The 14,619-nt window shown below is 36.9% G+C and overlaps 2 protein-coding genes across 6 annotated transcripts in view; one reads left to right on the top strand and one right to left on the bottom strand.

Moving 5' to 3' along the window:
* The first annotated feature begins 892 nt into the window (after positions 1 to 892).
* LOC135701342 (DNA repair protein RAD51 homolog 3-like) lies at positions 893 to 2,404 on the top strand. The gene is made up of 5 exons (XM_065222116.1): positions 893 to 1,173; positions 1,298 to 1,404; positions 1,464 to 1,654; positions 1,961 to 2,092; positions 2,155 to 2,404. Exons 1-5 carry the CDS (start codon positions 1,013 to 1,015, stop codon positions 2,389 to 2,391), a joined length of 828 nt encoding a protein of 275 aa, XP_065078188.1. The 5' UTR covers positions 893 to 1,012; the 3' UTR covers positions 2,392 to 2,404.
* Positions 2,405 to 2,550: 146 nt separating this feature from the next.
* AnxB9 (Annexin B9) overlaps positions 2,551 to 14,619 on the bottom strand; it is a 28,643-nt gene continuing 16,574 nt past the window's right edge. Inside the window, exon 6 of one of the 5 annotated variants that reach the window (XM_065222111.1) lies at positions 2,551 to 2,622. In XM_065222111.1, coding sequence (XP_065078183.1) covers positions 2,569 to 2,622 — 54 coding nt within the window. In that variant the 3' untranslated portion in view covers positions 2,551 to 2,568. The other 4 variants (XM_065222113.1, XM_065222114.1, XM_065222112.1 and 1 more) reach the window with 4 other exon arrangements.

Here is a 14,619-nt window from a genome sequence, read left to right as displayed (position 1 = left end):
AGAATGCCAGTTCTTACAGCAAACAAAAAATTTCTCACAGCTAACAAAAAATTTCATCTCACTAACACACGCAAATCGCACCAATTGGCGTTGGCGGCACCGTCGAAAAATTTGCTCTTCCAGAAAATTTAGACAGTTTCTTATGGGAATTTAGGAGTAAAGAGCTACAGAGTCGCCGTCAAAGCCAATACAAACCCACCTGGGAGAGGACTATGACGTCACGCTGCAGTACCCAAGGGATGGATATGGCTGTCATATCGCTTAAGTTTGTTGCGTACCGAACATCTGCAACGTTGTCAGCGGTACCATGATATGTTTTGTTGTTTTGATGTTGAGTACGTGTATTCAGCTATATTAGAGTCGGTGTATAATGAGTCACGCCAAGAGTGAAGCCAAGTCTACCTATTGAACTGTCAAAGCGGCTACCTATCGTGCAAAGTAAATAAACATTACGATGCTATGAAAGGTTCACGAAAGGTATTGCAATAAAATATAAAATATAATCGAAGAAATGAGCATAAACACGCAGTGAGCGTTAAATTGTCATGGGATACGCTCGGTAATGATTAGTAATGAGAATTTCTACTATTTTTTGTTAAGATAATTTGACAAAATCACTGATATAATGATTCACTACAGCCGCAGTATTTTTTCTCTCGCTAGAAGTCATTTGAAGTTGTTGTAGAAGTCCTCTGTTGCCAAGTGAAAAGAATTGGAATCTTTCGAAAACCGTGATGCGAGTTCAACTGTTTTTCTCTTGGCGTGACTCATTATACACCGACTCTAAGCTATATGTCAAACCCCTGGCAGTACCTAAACTGTGCACGCAGCCATTTGTTTACAAACAGAACTGAACAAACATAACAAAAGTTCACTGGCGTGACTGCGTGTACTTAAAGCGCGCGTAGTCGATTCGCGAGAAAATATTTTAAAATTTATCAGAAAATATAAAAAAGACATCTACATTTCGATTTAATCAAGTTTTATCAAGAGTTTTACCCAGTTTTTTTTAATGTTCACTAAAACGTGCTTGGATCTATGGAAGGAAGAAGGTAAACAAATAGGTATCGTAACCTTTTGTAGAGACCTGGATCAGGCCATCGGAACCGGGATAACTGTCGGTATGATCACCGAGTTTTGCGGTCCACCCGGAAGCGGAAAGACCCAAATGTGGTAAGTACACTTAAGCTTTCATTTTTGTTGCTCAGTTTATTAATCAGACAGATTATTCTGGTCAAAATTGAACCTTTATTTTGGATCCATGTGAGAGAGCTTAACTAGTCTGTATTGTTTGCAGTTTGCAGTTATGCATCAACGTTCAAATTCCTCTCCAGCTCGGAGGGCTAGGCGCAAAGGCCGTTTATTTTGATACGAACGTTGGGTTCCATCCACTCAGACTAGAAGGTGAGAAAAGGTCTACCGGATTACATTTTGGATTTAAAATTTGGTCAAACCGTTCATAGAAATAGCTACCGCATGCGTTAGACATTGCCAAAAAGTGGTTCTAACTAACAAAGGAGAACTGGCATCAGCCACAAATAATTTCACTGTCGATAGCTTAATGGACGGAGTTTACTACAAGCACATACATGGGATCGACGAGATGCTGGATGGAATTGATACTCTGGAAAAGCTATTCAAAGTGGGCGACAAGGTAGCAGCTGTTTTCGAAACAGGACAATACTGGATCAACAATAGAAAAGGGCCCATCAGCATTTGTAAACAAACCGTTCCAAAGCCAATTAATCACAAATCTAAGGCTGCCCACACAAACCAACACCATCATCGTGTAGGTGGAAGTTTCCCCTATCCGATGATGGTGTTGGCTTGCGTGGGTGGCCATCGCTTTGTGAGTAAAGGGCTTAGGAACGGTTTGTTTACAAATGCTGATGGGCCCTTTTCTATTGTTCATCCAGAATACATTATTGCATTCAAAATAATCGGTTGCCATATATTTTAGATTAAGCTGGTGGTGATAGATTCAATATCCTTTCTCATCAGAAACAATATTGAAAGCACACTAGAAAGAATAAGAGTGGATCACATCATACTTACCAAGCTTCACGTTCTTGCTCAGCGGTACAAGTGTGCCGTAAGTTTTGAACTTAATAATGTTATTGGGAATATTAGTATCTCACGGTTTTGTGCCTACAGATAGTCATCACCAACGACGTGACAACTCGATTTAACGGACAAGACGGTAGCAGAATTGTTCCTGCCCTCGGGGATGCCCACAGCCACAAAATTAACCAACGAATAGTGCTTGGGCAGGGAATCGATGATCAACCTGGGTTGGGTATAGCGTCAATCGATAAGGGTCTATTTCGGACACGCATGGCGGTTAAGTTTCAAATTAGCCAAGACGGTATTAGGGGTGTGAAAAAGAGGTGATATTTACTACGGAATAACCCATCCATTTTATTACTGTTACAATTTTGTATTAATTCTGTGATAAAATCTATCGGAAACAAAATAGAAACAAACTCATTACTCGAAAGAAACGACAATAAATACACTTAACATTTTAGCAAAAATACTTTAATCGATAATTCTTGAGCCTCAAATTTCTTAAAAGGAGGCCAGCGTTACCAGAGCGTCTCGGTAGTCGCCGCTCAGATCGTCCTGCAAGGGAAACAAATTACGTTCATCTCTTGTTCGAAAACCATTGTGGGGAAGTGTGTTAGGTAGCGGAAAGGATGGACTAAATTGATTATGTGAACATTTAACCTAATGAATGGTTCTACCAGCAGGGTATCGTAGACTAAATAAATTACAATTACATTTTGGGAATAAAACCAGACTTAGGGACTGTCATCAACGGTAACGATCGCGTATGATTATCAAACAGAAAGCAATGGTGGATGATTATGAGTGTTTGACTGACCGCTGAAATGATGCGCAATTTTTAAGATGATTAAGACTAGCGTAACGAGTAACAGAGACGCGATGCTAAATGGTTTATTTCTTATTCCAATGGGCAAATAGGATTTTGTTTAAATGCTTTGAATGATTCAATAAATAACATCATATTAATTGCTCTTAATTTAACACATTTTCATTGTTAATACTAATAGATCCTTCAATTGATTGTTTCAATCTTCCAGCATCTCCAACAGACGCATCTTAGTATGAAGCCAGTTCGGCAAGTAAGTTGCCCAAATCGCTTCCCAGGTCATCCTAGAAAGGATAAAAATGAGACGTGTTCGATACAATTATGTGGCCATGATTTGAAGAAGAATATCAAAAGTAAAATCTACTGAAGCATTGTCCCATTACCATCATGAGTGTACTTGGATAGAATTGTCAAATCAAAACTTATGTAAGCACCGTAATGCACCTAACAACAACATCTCAATAATAAATGAGATCTTTCTATTTGCAGAAATGCTCTACGTTGCATCATCTTTTTTTTTCGTAAATTTAAAACAACTTAATAGGAAGCCAAGGTAGCCAAGAGGTCTCCTAGATCGCCTTCACAATCCTCCTGTGGAAGAAACAGAAGGAAAGAGAAAACTTATTAACTTCTGGTCAAATTCTGGTTTCGGTTGCACAAATATGGAAAGCAACTATTTTTTTTTAAATTTTGGTTTCATTGAACTATCAACTTGCAAATCCACACATAGTTGGAGTCGCTATATTTATAGTCTGGCTGATACGCAATCGTCAGATAGCCTAGTCAGTAAAGGCACGGTATTACCAAGCCGGAGACTGCGGGTTCGTTGCCCGGTCCGGTCGAGGAAATCTTAAGTGTTCTTAAGTTTTGTGTCACTGTCACAACAGAAAATTTACCGTTTTCCCGTTTTGTCGATTAAAAGCATATAAAAGATAAATATTATTGCTTTGTTACAGCATACTTTGAAAAGGCTTCTCTAGCAGTGGGTTAACAAAACTTTGCAATCATGGCATAAAATCTACATAAAAAATCAACTAAAAAGTAAGTTTTTCGACGATTTTTGTTTGCATCAAACCGGCGACACGTGCTTTTGTAAACAATGACCAACCGCCAATTTGCCGCTCACCCATGCAAACTACTGAAATCATTAGAAGCTCTGATTTGGAAGATCGCAGCGTTTGATGGAATTTCCCGAAGGCCCATTTTCAGAAGGTTTCTATAGTTCTCAGAACGTATTTGAGTATTTGAAACCTTCAGTACTCGGAAAGCTTTAAAACTTCTCAAAACTTCCACCACCTTATCAAGCACCAATTATGATGTATGTACCTTTTTGGAGCTCACTGAACCTCTCAAAAGTCTGAAGTTCGCAGATCCTCCCTAATAAAAATAATCATAAAAGAGAGCTTAACGACGTGTTCGGGGTATCATCCAAACCATTTGTGGGATAGTTTACCCATCCGGGATACAGTTCGTTTATGGTATTTGTTTATTAGGGCTCTCTTCAGCACTGAACCTCTGAAATATTCTCCAAGCTTCACATATTTTGATTTGCTCCTTGATCCTCTCAGAAGTTTTATGAGAAGTTCAGAGAACTTCAAAGAAGTTAAGTGCTCTCCAGCGGATCCTTGCAGATTTCAAAGAAGATCAGTGGCTTTCAGAGGTTCTGTAACACTCAGATCAACTCATTGATCACCTCTGAGATGTTAAGGATTACTTCAGAAACCATTTGGAACTTCAAGAAGACTCATCGGAGCAGGGCTTCATAATATCAGCTTCAATCGATGCGACGAAGAGGCTGCTAGCTTTCATTTTCATTAGCACCTCAGGCGGCGTCTACAAACAAATTTTCAATCGTCTCTTTCTCCCGTAGTTTCATTCGTGTTTTTTTTCGAGCTTGGATGAAGCGGACGAGCGCTCGATTTTGATATGTTCGTCTTTAGCAAACCCCACACTTATCAATATATTGACGCGAAGGATAATTATTGACATTAATATTGATGATGTGAATACAGAAATATTGTCAATACCGATGTATTGACGTCAATATTGAATGTATTGACAATATGATTATTGTCAATAAAAGCAATCGTGTACGGTCCACATTTCATGAAGCATATCAACCGAGGTTTCATGACGTGTATGACGGAAAATGAAAATATTTATTTGAAGCATTTTTCACATGAAAACACTTGAAGATTACACGTAATATGTTTAATTTATCTTGATAATGCTTTGGAAACCTTTCTTAAGATATGAGATAAAAAAAAAAGTTTTAGAAACCACAGATAAGTTTGGGAATCAAAAAAGTCGTTTTCCTAAACCTAAACCTCATCAAAAGTTAAGTATAAGGCATTTCGTGGTGGAAGAGTTCGGAAAATTCTGGAGGAGTCTTCAAAACTTATAGTTTAAATCTTTATTCATAAGAATTGGTCCGAAGGTGGGATTTGCTACAGCTGGTAAACTAGAATAAGCCACTTTTTATCCACACGAATCAGGTTGTGTTCCATTTGGTAAATTTTCGCTTAGATTTGACACTTCGGAAATAAATTAAGGCTGTGAACCATTTGCAAAGTTAAATTTAACTCGTGGTTAAAAGTGACATTTCGAAAGTTATTTTCTATGTTCGAAAATCCCCGTGCTGTCGATCGACCGGTTTTCGAGCCACGGTTGTCAAAATTTAACTTCTTGTCTGTCAGAAATAACCATGCTCGGATAGCAGGGTTAATCAATAACTTTCCATCTGTCAAATTTTAACCAAAAGTTAAAAAAAATCGCCAAATGGTTCAGAGCCTAAGATGTTCGAAAATCCCTCTGTTGATGAGCGGCTGATTTTCGAGAAGGGGTCTGTAAAAATGGATTCCTTGTTGTCAGAAATAAGCAGCGTTTACAGCAAGGTGACTACATATAGGTGTTCTAATGTGTCAAATTCATGATCCAGCCATGTTGGATTTTTGTATGGGACAGCGACCGAGTTGGTTTACAATTTGCTCTAAAACCGCACTTTTCCGACCTCCTCGCCTATATAGTGACAAAGCTGTATCACCATTTATATAAACACCATGGTTTACAGTAGTTTTTGACACTTACTGGAGGGCTGACGACAGTGTTGCCAGATTGTTTTAATGCTTATCGGTATCAAAGGTATTAAAAAATCGGTATTTATCGGTATTTACTAGGGGAATTTACGTATTCTCGGCAACCTAAGCAGCGACCTTCTTTCTATAGCCTTTTTCTCTATGGAACGCACACATATGCAGTATTGGTTTGTTTACAATCTTTTGCTGCCAGCTGCTCTAACAATTTCAGTCGAAAGAATTGTTAAAAACTGTTTTGAAACGCTTTTACAAAGCTCCAATCTTCTCTAGTGAGAGCGAGTATTGTCGGCAATCAGTTTTTCTTCGGCAACCGTTCCATTTGAACTGCATGTAAATCTGCTGTTCTGTTATCGGCAACTCGAAATCAGCTACAATTTGTAGTGCGTGTGTTTCATTTCAAGAAAACCCTGCTAGATCGAGGGGGCGACACATCTAAATCTCAATTCTAGATGCTCAAAAAATCTCACACTAGCGAATAAATCTTCGAAAAATCTTCTTTCATTTCTCGCATCTACTTGCATCGCGCATCATCTTTTTGCAGGAAATCTTCAATATCGTGATAAATCTTCTTTCTATCTACTCAACGTACGCGCAGCTAGCCACAGCAAAACACTATATTTCCTGCATCGTAGATAGAGTCGTCCCCCTCGTGCTAGATTGCTTTTTCTCAGTGATAAAAATATAGTAAAATTGAAGCTAAAAGCATAAAGAATCGTTTGCATGCATTCAGCGAAGTGTTTTCGTAAGAAAATCCAGTGAAAATAGTGTTTCAATTTGGGTTGCCGAAAATAGTCCGTCATGCCGAAGCCGTCATTTCCCCTATTTATTTAATTTTATATTTTTGCCGTTTTTGGAAGCGAAAATTTTAACGATGCTGACAACTGGGATTTGAGGGGAATTGCTTTGTTTGACAGCTTTCTCAGTCTTAAAACACTCTTTAATTTTTTTAATTTAATTTTTAAATTATCGTTGTCCTCAAGTGGTGATTAAAATTGTGACCAAGTAGTGTTTTTTTCAATTAAATATCATTAAATGAAACCAAAGTATGGAAAATCAGTCACAACAACGACTAAACTATTGACAATAACGACAAACAATATTTTCCCTTGAAAAAAGCCACAATATATGGCCGAATCTTCGGGCAGATTGCATCGTAGTCGTTGCATTGTTTTAAGACTGAGAAAGCCGTTAATCAAAGCAAAATTTTAGCTTTTGAACTATGATCGGAAAATTTCGGAAGAAAACTCCATAGAAGACGAAAGAAGCTCTTCTGGATGAAGTTCGAGAAAAGCTGGAAAAACCTCCGGGAAACTTCCAAGACACGAATTAAGAAACTTGTGGCGAAAATTTAAATAAACTATCGGAAAAAAATCGGGTGTAACATCCAAAGGAAGCCAGAAAAGTTTCGGAAACCAGAAGTAGCCAGGGAAAGCCAGAAGAAGCTTGGAAGAACCTTCCAATTGAAGTCGAACAAAACAACCTTTGACTTATGGTCAAACTTCCAGAAGAAGACGAAAGAAATTTCTGGGAGAAATAATTGAACTTCCTTGAGAAAACGAAATAAACTTCCTGGAGATGCAGGCAGAAACTTTCTAAGGTAGATTGGAAGAAGAAAGTCGGAAGCCAGAGCGGCTACGGAACAGTCGAAAGAAACAAGGACATAATTCCGGAAGAAAGAGATTCCTGGGGGATGTTCTAATGATCCAGAAAATTTTCCTGATATTCAAAAAACATCCCGGAAGACTCCGAAATTTCCCTGAAATTCCTTAAAAGTTCTTGTAATTTTCCTAAAATTAGGGGCTGTTTTGGAGTTCTCTGGTCATCCTCGAAGCGCTCGGAACTTCCCTGATTATATCAGGACTACCGGAATATCTCTAATAATCTTAGAAGGTCTCTGGACTTTCTTGAAGATTACGAAATCTCTTAAGTGCTCTCACAATATTCTTGAATTTATTGTAACATCAGCATTGAAGTTCTCTGATGTTCCCGTTGTATTTTTTTAAAGTTATCGACACTGCCATTAAAAAGCATAGAAATTCCCATAAAAAGTGTAACTTCCCTTACGTTTCCTAAATTTGCATTGACATTGCTGAAGTTTTCGGAAATTGCCTGAGTTTCTCGGAACTCCTTTATAATTTCAGCAATTTCATTGAAATTAATTGGTCTGTCCTGATGCTCTCTGAGCTTCACTAAAGTTCCAGAAAACCATTAAATTTCGCTGAAGTTCTTTGGACTTGTGAAGTTTCCAAAATGTTTATGATGTTTCCTTAAGTTCACTGGAGTTCGCTGTTCTGAAATTTCCGGGTTTTCAAATTTTAACAGAATTTAATGAAACCGTCTTTAATTTATCAAAACTTACACAAAAGTAAGGACTTTTCTGATGTTTCAGAACTTCTTAAATGTGCCTGCAGCTAGTGTGGATCCGCAATAAAATATGCTCCGGGAAAGTTAAAAAACTGGCGGGAGAAGATGAAAGAGTCATTCGAGCGAAGGCTGAAGAAGCTTCCAAGGTGGAAAAAAAATTCCAGGAAAAGTTAGATGAAACTTCAGGAAGTTTAAAAATGAATACCGTGCCGATTCAAATTTCGGACACTTAAACTCGAATTTCGGACACTTTTAAAAGTTGATTATCTCGGTCGAATATGATCCACATGTCTTGTAAATTTTAAATTTTTTTGACTAGTGCCCTCCACGATCATCTAACATTATTACTTTGTTTCTAACTGGATGTAATATTTAATTAAAAATGAAAGTGTCCGAAATTTGAATCGTCCGAAATTTGAATCGGAACGGTAAAAACTCCTGGAAGTTACATAATGTTTAAAATATATTTCTCGATTCCCTAGGAATAACCGGAAAGAGCCATCGGCTATTTCGCGATTGATGGGTAGTCAAGTGAGGAAATACAAACATTAGTCGAAAGATAAGGCATCTTTAGAGATGATTGTTTAGAATATTGAAGGCTCAACAAATATGAGGTATTCAAAAAGTCTCTCACAAAAATTTTCTCCGAAATTCGAGCACGGGCAGGCAATAATAATTTTGATTATTTAAAAAAACGGTTTAATTCGGTATAAAATCTTAAAAATCGGTATTCTGAGGAACCTTATCTGTATTTCGGTATCTAGTTTGGATATCGGTATAAATACCGATAAATCGGCATATCTGGCAACGCTGCATCCAGCAACATTTTCAGGATTGCTGTTTGTTCAGTAAACAGTGCTTTTGCTGGAAGCAGTTCAGCAATCCATTTTGCTGGAACTCGATTCCAATTTTTGGTGTGTACGTCATCAATTGCATGAATATGAGAATCCACAAAGTACAACTTTTTGTTACCTGTTCAATATTTGTTACTGACAACAAATTTATGAGATTTTGACGAAGTTTATGTGAGAGTCAATTCATTCTTCCAGTGACAATGTCAACAATGATGTTGTCAATATCGCTTGAAATCTGCCTGTAACAATGACAAAACTCAGCACTGCATTATGCAAATAATAAGCGTCCAATGATTTATTTTTTAACCCCCTTTATGGTAATAGGTAAAGGTATTAAGGATGCTGTCATTTACCCTATATCTGAAGATTTAAAATGACAAAATATTGGAAATACGGACACCAAATCCTTTCAACGTGGTGGAATTCCCGTCCACTATTCCAACAACATGGAGAAGTGGGCCTAAATACGATCCAATTCAAGAAAATTAAACTTTCACCTCGCAGATCTAGAATATGTTTTCAACTAAATAACACAAACACAATTTCTAGCTATTGTTCAATTTAAGGATTGCTCGAAATTGTATGCTTTGAACATGGTTTATTTGATGTTAAATCCATTAAATTTCAGTAAGACATATTCATTTCATCAGGGCAAAACCAACAATCAATACGAAATTATCGATTTGAAATTGGCTCACTACTTGACTAGCCTATTGGTCCCAAGCAAACTATTAACGTATCCCATTCTAGTACTACGCAATGTTTGTTTTGATTCGCTATGAAAGTTTGACAGATAAAATGAGGGGTTAGTGGATTTTCCTATGTTTCGAGGGGTGAATCGATTAGCTTGGGACCGAAGATAGTAGCAGAGCGGAGCCAAAAAGTTGAGCTCGTTTCTTCGGGACCTTCTGGTCTTAGAGTTACATCTACGGCAAAACTGCTTTTGTAAAGAATGACTTCAACCGCCGATCAAATTAACCATGCCAGCTGGTAGATGAAACATTTCTCTACCTGGTAGTTTCATTACATTGCATACGCTAGAAATCGACTGCTAAATTCATTGTTTATATAGCCAAAAGGCGAATTTGTAGCTTTGTTGATTAGTAGGGTAGGTGAAATTCTGACTTCGGCAATACCTTAACATATTATCGTCAGGGGGTAAATAAAGTCCCTGAGCGCTGAGTGTTGGCCATACTGATACACGGACCAATGGTGCGTCTTTATGCAGAAAATGAGCTCTCAAGGATTTCATTTACCCCTGCCGATAATAGGCAACCCAAATAAAAATAACCATAAAAGAGAGCTAAACGACGTGTTCGGAGTACCATCCAAACCATTTGTGGGATAGTTTACGCATCCGGGATACAGTTCGTTTATGGTATTTGTTTATTAGGGAAGGATATTGCCAAAACCAGCATTTTCCCTAGCAAATTCATAAAAGAGTAATTTGAACATTTAGAAAATAATTTAAATTGTAAAAATGCTAAACACTTATACCAAAGGTTTTAATCAAAAATTGAGCATGTTTTTTTTCTTAACATCTTTAAAACACCCGTTCTATGTGCAATCGGTTTATAACCTAACATATACTAATACGTAATACAAAATACATAAACTACAAAACACATTAAATGCAAAAATAATAAAATATTTATTTCGTGTAAACATTATTGAAAATAAGCACGAACATGAGTAATACTGAATATCATGTATATCTGGAATGGATTAATTTTTTAGAACATCAATCAACAACCAACACTGTGATGATTCCACCCTAATAAGCTGCCATATGGTACAGAAGTTCTGCGTTATCGCCTCCGAGGTCCTCCTGTGGTGGCACGGGGGAAAAAATAGAACGAATGCAACCGAGTGTGAATTATGAAAATCGTAACCATTGTGCATACATTTTGTTTGTGAAGATTCACGAACATTTACCAATGTTGGTGCTGGAGGACACAGATCAACTACTTTCACGTGATGTTAGTTACAATGATTTAAAATAGGATTGTGCCACGTTGGGTATAACGCCGTTTGGCCTAAAGTCGTTTGGTTAACATATTAACATACATATTGACTCACAAAATCATGAACAGTAAAACTCGAAGGAACTGCTCATGTTAAAATGAAGAAAAAATCTTCACTACTATATTTTTATTCAAAATTGTATACATTATGCCTAACGGCATTATGCCAAACGACTGTAGGCCAAATGGCTCACTACCACACTAAAATAGTATGTTTAATTATGAAAAAGTAAAACGTTAGTCACGAATCATGAAAATGAAAAGCGTTGAAGTTAGATAAATGTAATTCGAAACTAAAAAGAAAATTTCATACTAAAATATATTTTTATTTTCCTTATTTATTAACATAATACAGAAGAAAAGAGTCCGCTTAAATGTGACAAAAAACAACGGTTTTAAAATCTTATACCTGCTTACGTAGTAAGCCTTTCCTTAATGGGTGAAAATAGGTGTAAAATCTTTAAAAAAAAGTAAACTGTTCCTATCTATAAAATGTGCTCTACTTGTGAGATGGTTATGGATGTTATTGCATGTGGGAGGGAAAACTAATCAGATTTGTTCCGGTGTTTTTTTTTGTTCAGATCAATGAGAAGCGAAACAACGAAAAGTGAAACATCCATTAACAAATGTGTTTTGTTGTTATTGTGGTCGCGTCGTTGCTTGTCGTTGTTATCGTCAGTTGGTGTAGTGGTGTTTTTTTACACATATCCGGCAATGGCCAACAGAGCACGCTTGTAATCGCCCGATGTGTCACCCTGGAAAAAAGTGTCAAGCTTTTTGGTAACAAAGGTTTTTTTCTTGTATTTACAAAAAAGGATAGGGGAAAGGAAATAAAGGTCAAAATGCAACACCTACCTAATGCTAATGTATAATAGCAATCACTTTCAAATCAATAAACTAGGGTTTAAAAATATAGCTGTCATCTATAATGTTCATCAAACCGCTTCAAATAAAAACAGCATATGACCGACTTTACACACTTAAATTTTTTCGCCGATATTCCAACAGGCGACTAGTTCTGCAATTTATTTTGCTGAGATTCAGTAAAACAATTACCGAGACTCAGCTAACAAATATCTATTTGCAGAAATATTAGCTAACAAACAGATATTTTGCAGAGATATCAGCAAAATTAAATGCCGAGGGAATCGGCTGTTGGAGATTTTACCGAGCTAGATTAAGTGTGTAAAACTGGCTTTTAAGGCATCTCTATAGAATAAACTGCGTTAAGAATGTTGACAGTAATGTTCGGAAAATGACACCGCAACAGTAAGCCTATTAGATAGCCTTGGTTTAGGGTAGATAACTACGTCAGCCTATTAAATAGCCTTGGTTTAGGGTAGAGAACTACGTCAGCCTACACACTTAATTTTTTTCGCCGAGATTCCAACAGCCGAGCGATTCTGCAATTTATTTTGCTGAGATTCAGTAAAACAATTGCCGAGCCTCAGCTAACAAATAACATTTTGCTGAGATATCAGCTAACAAATAACAAATATTTTGCAGAGATATCAGGAAAAGTAAATGCCGAGGTAATCGGCTGTTGGAGATTTTACCGAGCTAGATTAAGTGTGTAACCGCCCATTTTGGGCCTATCGAGCAGAAAACATCAAATATATACATGATTTCGGCGTTAACGTGTCAATTATATGTTTGATATTATACTTTTGTTCAAAAGCTACCAAAAAAAATCTATAAGAACACACGGAATGAATTATTACATAAAACCCAAAAGAAGCACATCGACCACTGACAAACCGACATGAAACTTAACTCTTGATGGAGAATCCATAACGACCGATTCAAATGTGCAGCGATCCCATCTGTCAACACCATAGAAATATTTTATCTAGATAAAAATAATTTGTCCGAAATAGATTAGACACGAACCAACTCATAAATTTTGTACGCGTGTTCGTGGCTAGGATAAATATTTTCCGCGAAAACGGCGGCAGATGTGAGTTTTGTGCTTTGATCAGAAATTTCTTTGTAATTTGTATGATCATTCATGTCGGTTTGTCGGTGCTTTGACTGAATCCATTTTTCCATTCAATTTGAATCTTCATTCGTACGCCAAAGTGAATTAAATGGTGTTTCAATCCATAAGAAAGGAATCAGAATTCGTGGGCCGAGTTTGAAGTCAAGAAAGGGTTTTAGATTTTTGACAATATTTCGATAATTTGTGACTCCTTATCAAATCTAACGGTATGTACGGAAATGTAATTACATTTGGAAGACATGTAGTGGAAACATTCCATTTTGTGTGTGCTAAAAAAAAAGAGACAAGGTGGGGGTTGTGCATCAGATTTAACCAATATACATTTACGGAGCGCTATGTGAAACCGCTTGCTAGACACTTTAAGCTAGAGTTTTAATCTTTGGTTGACTAAGCACACAGCATGACATATTGGACGCATAGTTTTGTCAACTCTTTCGTTTTCATTTGCAACTTTTCAGAAAGTCAAAATCCGCACAAAAAACTTGACTTCCACGATATTACCATAGAGGTAACTCTTGGTAACTGCTTGTAATTATTGAAAATAATTGATTTTCCCTCTTCTATGGACATCACTTCTATATGGACATCACTTCAATATTCTCTATGGACATTACTTAGGCTCTGAACCATTTGGCGAATTATTTTAACTTTTGGTCAAAATTTGACAGATGGAAAGTTATTGATTAACCCTGCTATCCGAGCGTGGTTACTTCTGACAGAAAATAAGTTAAAATTTCCGAAAAAAAATGCAAAATGCAAAATTTCCGAAAATCTTGAGACTTGAGGTAAGTAAGTATGTTGCAGTTGCTAAATATAATCAATTTTGCTGTTTTTTCCCTTGATTTTTTTTTCCGTCGATCTTGTTTTCCGTACTGAGTACCAATGCTCCCGACGCCTGGAAGGCAGCTCCCACATCTGGACCCTACATATCGACCCATCAACTAATTAACCGGGGACCAACGGCTTTACTTCCCTTCCGAAGGATGATCAGTGAAAAAGAAAACAAAACATAAAAAAAAAAGTTGGCCATATTATTTCCGGAGTGATTTGAGATTTGAGCGTAATTGCATTTGTAAACAAACACGTCAGTCACCGATTTCTCGCGAATAAAAGCTCAATCTCGAAAAGTAATAACACTATGAGGTAGAGGAATGATTCCTCTATCATTTGGTATAGTTTGTTAGTGACATTGAGCTTTTATTCAAGAGAAATCAGTAATTGACGTGTTTGTTTTCAAAAGCAATTACGCCCAAATCTCAAATCACTCCGGATTTTTGAATCAATAAACATAGTTTTATTTCTACTGCGTGAATTGTCAGACATCATAAAATAAATATGATTGAATCAACAAGAATTAAAAACAAACATATTTTTGTTGTTGACCCAGCTG

This window comes from Ochlerotatus camptorhynchus, unplaced genomic scaffold (assembly GCF_037179485.1).
Source record: "Ochlerotatus camptorhynchus isolate MF236.1 unplaced genomic scaffold, CSIRO-AGI_Acam_v1.1 ptg000157l, whole genome shotgun sequence".
In the NCBI taxonomy this organism is placed as follows: Eukaryota; Metazoa; Arthropoda; class Insecta; order Diptera; family Culicidae; genus Ochlerotatus; species Ochlerotatus camptorhynchus.
This window is presented reverse-complemented; position numbering and strand designations above follow the sequence as displayed.

Coding starts and splice junctions, on each gene's coding strand:
- LOC135701342 (XM_065222116.1), top strand. CDS start 1,013: ATGTTCACTAAAACGTGCTTGGATCTATGGAAGGAAGAAGGTAAACAA. Junction 1,174..1,297: donor AGCGGAAAGACCCAAATGTG/GTAAGTACACTT, acceptor TATTGTTTGCAG/TTTGCAGTTATGCATCAACG. Junction 2,093..2,154: donor CTCAGCGGTACAAGTGTGCC/GTAAGTTTTGAA, acceptor TTGTGCCTACAG/ATAGTCATCACCAACGACGT.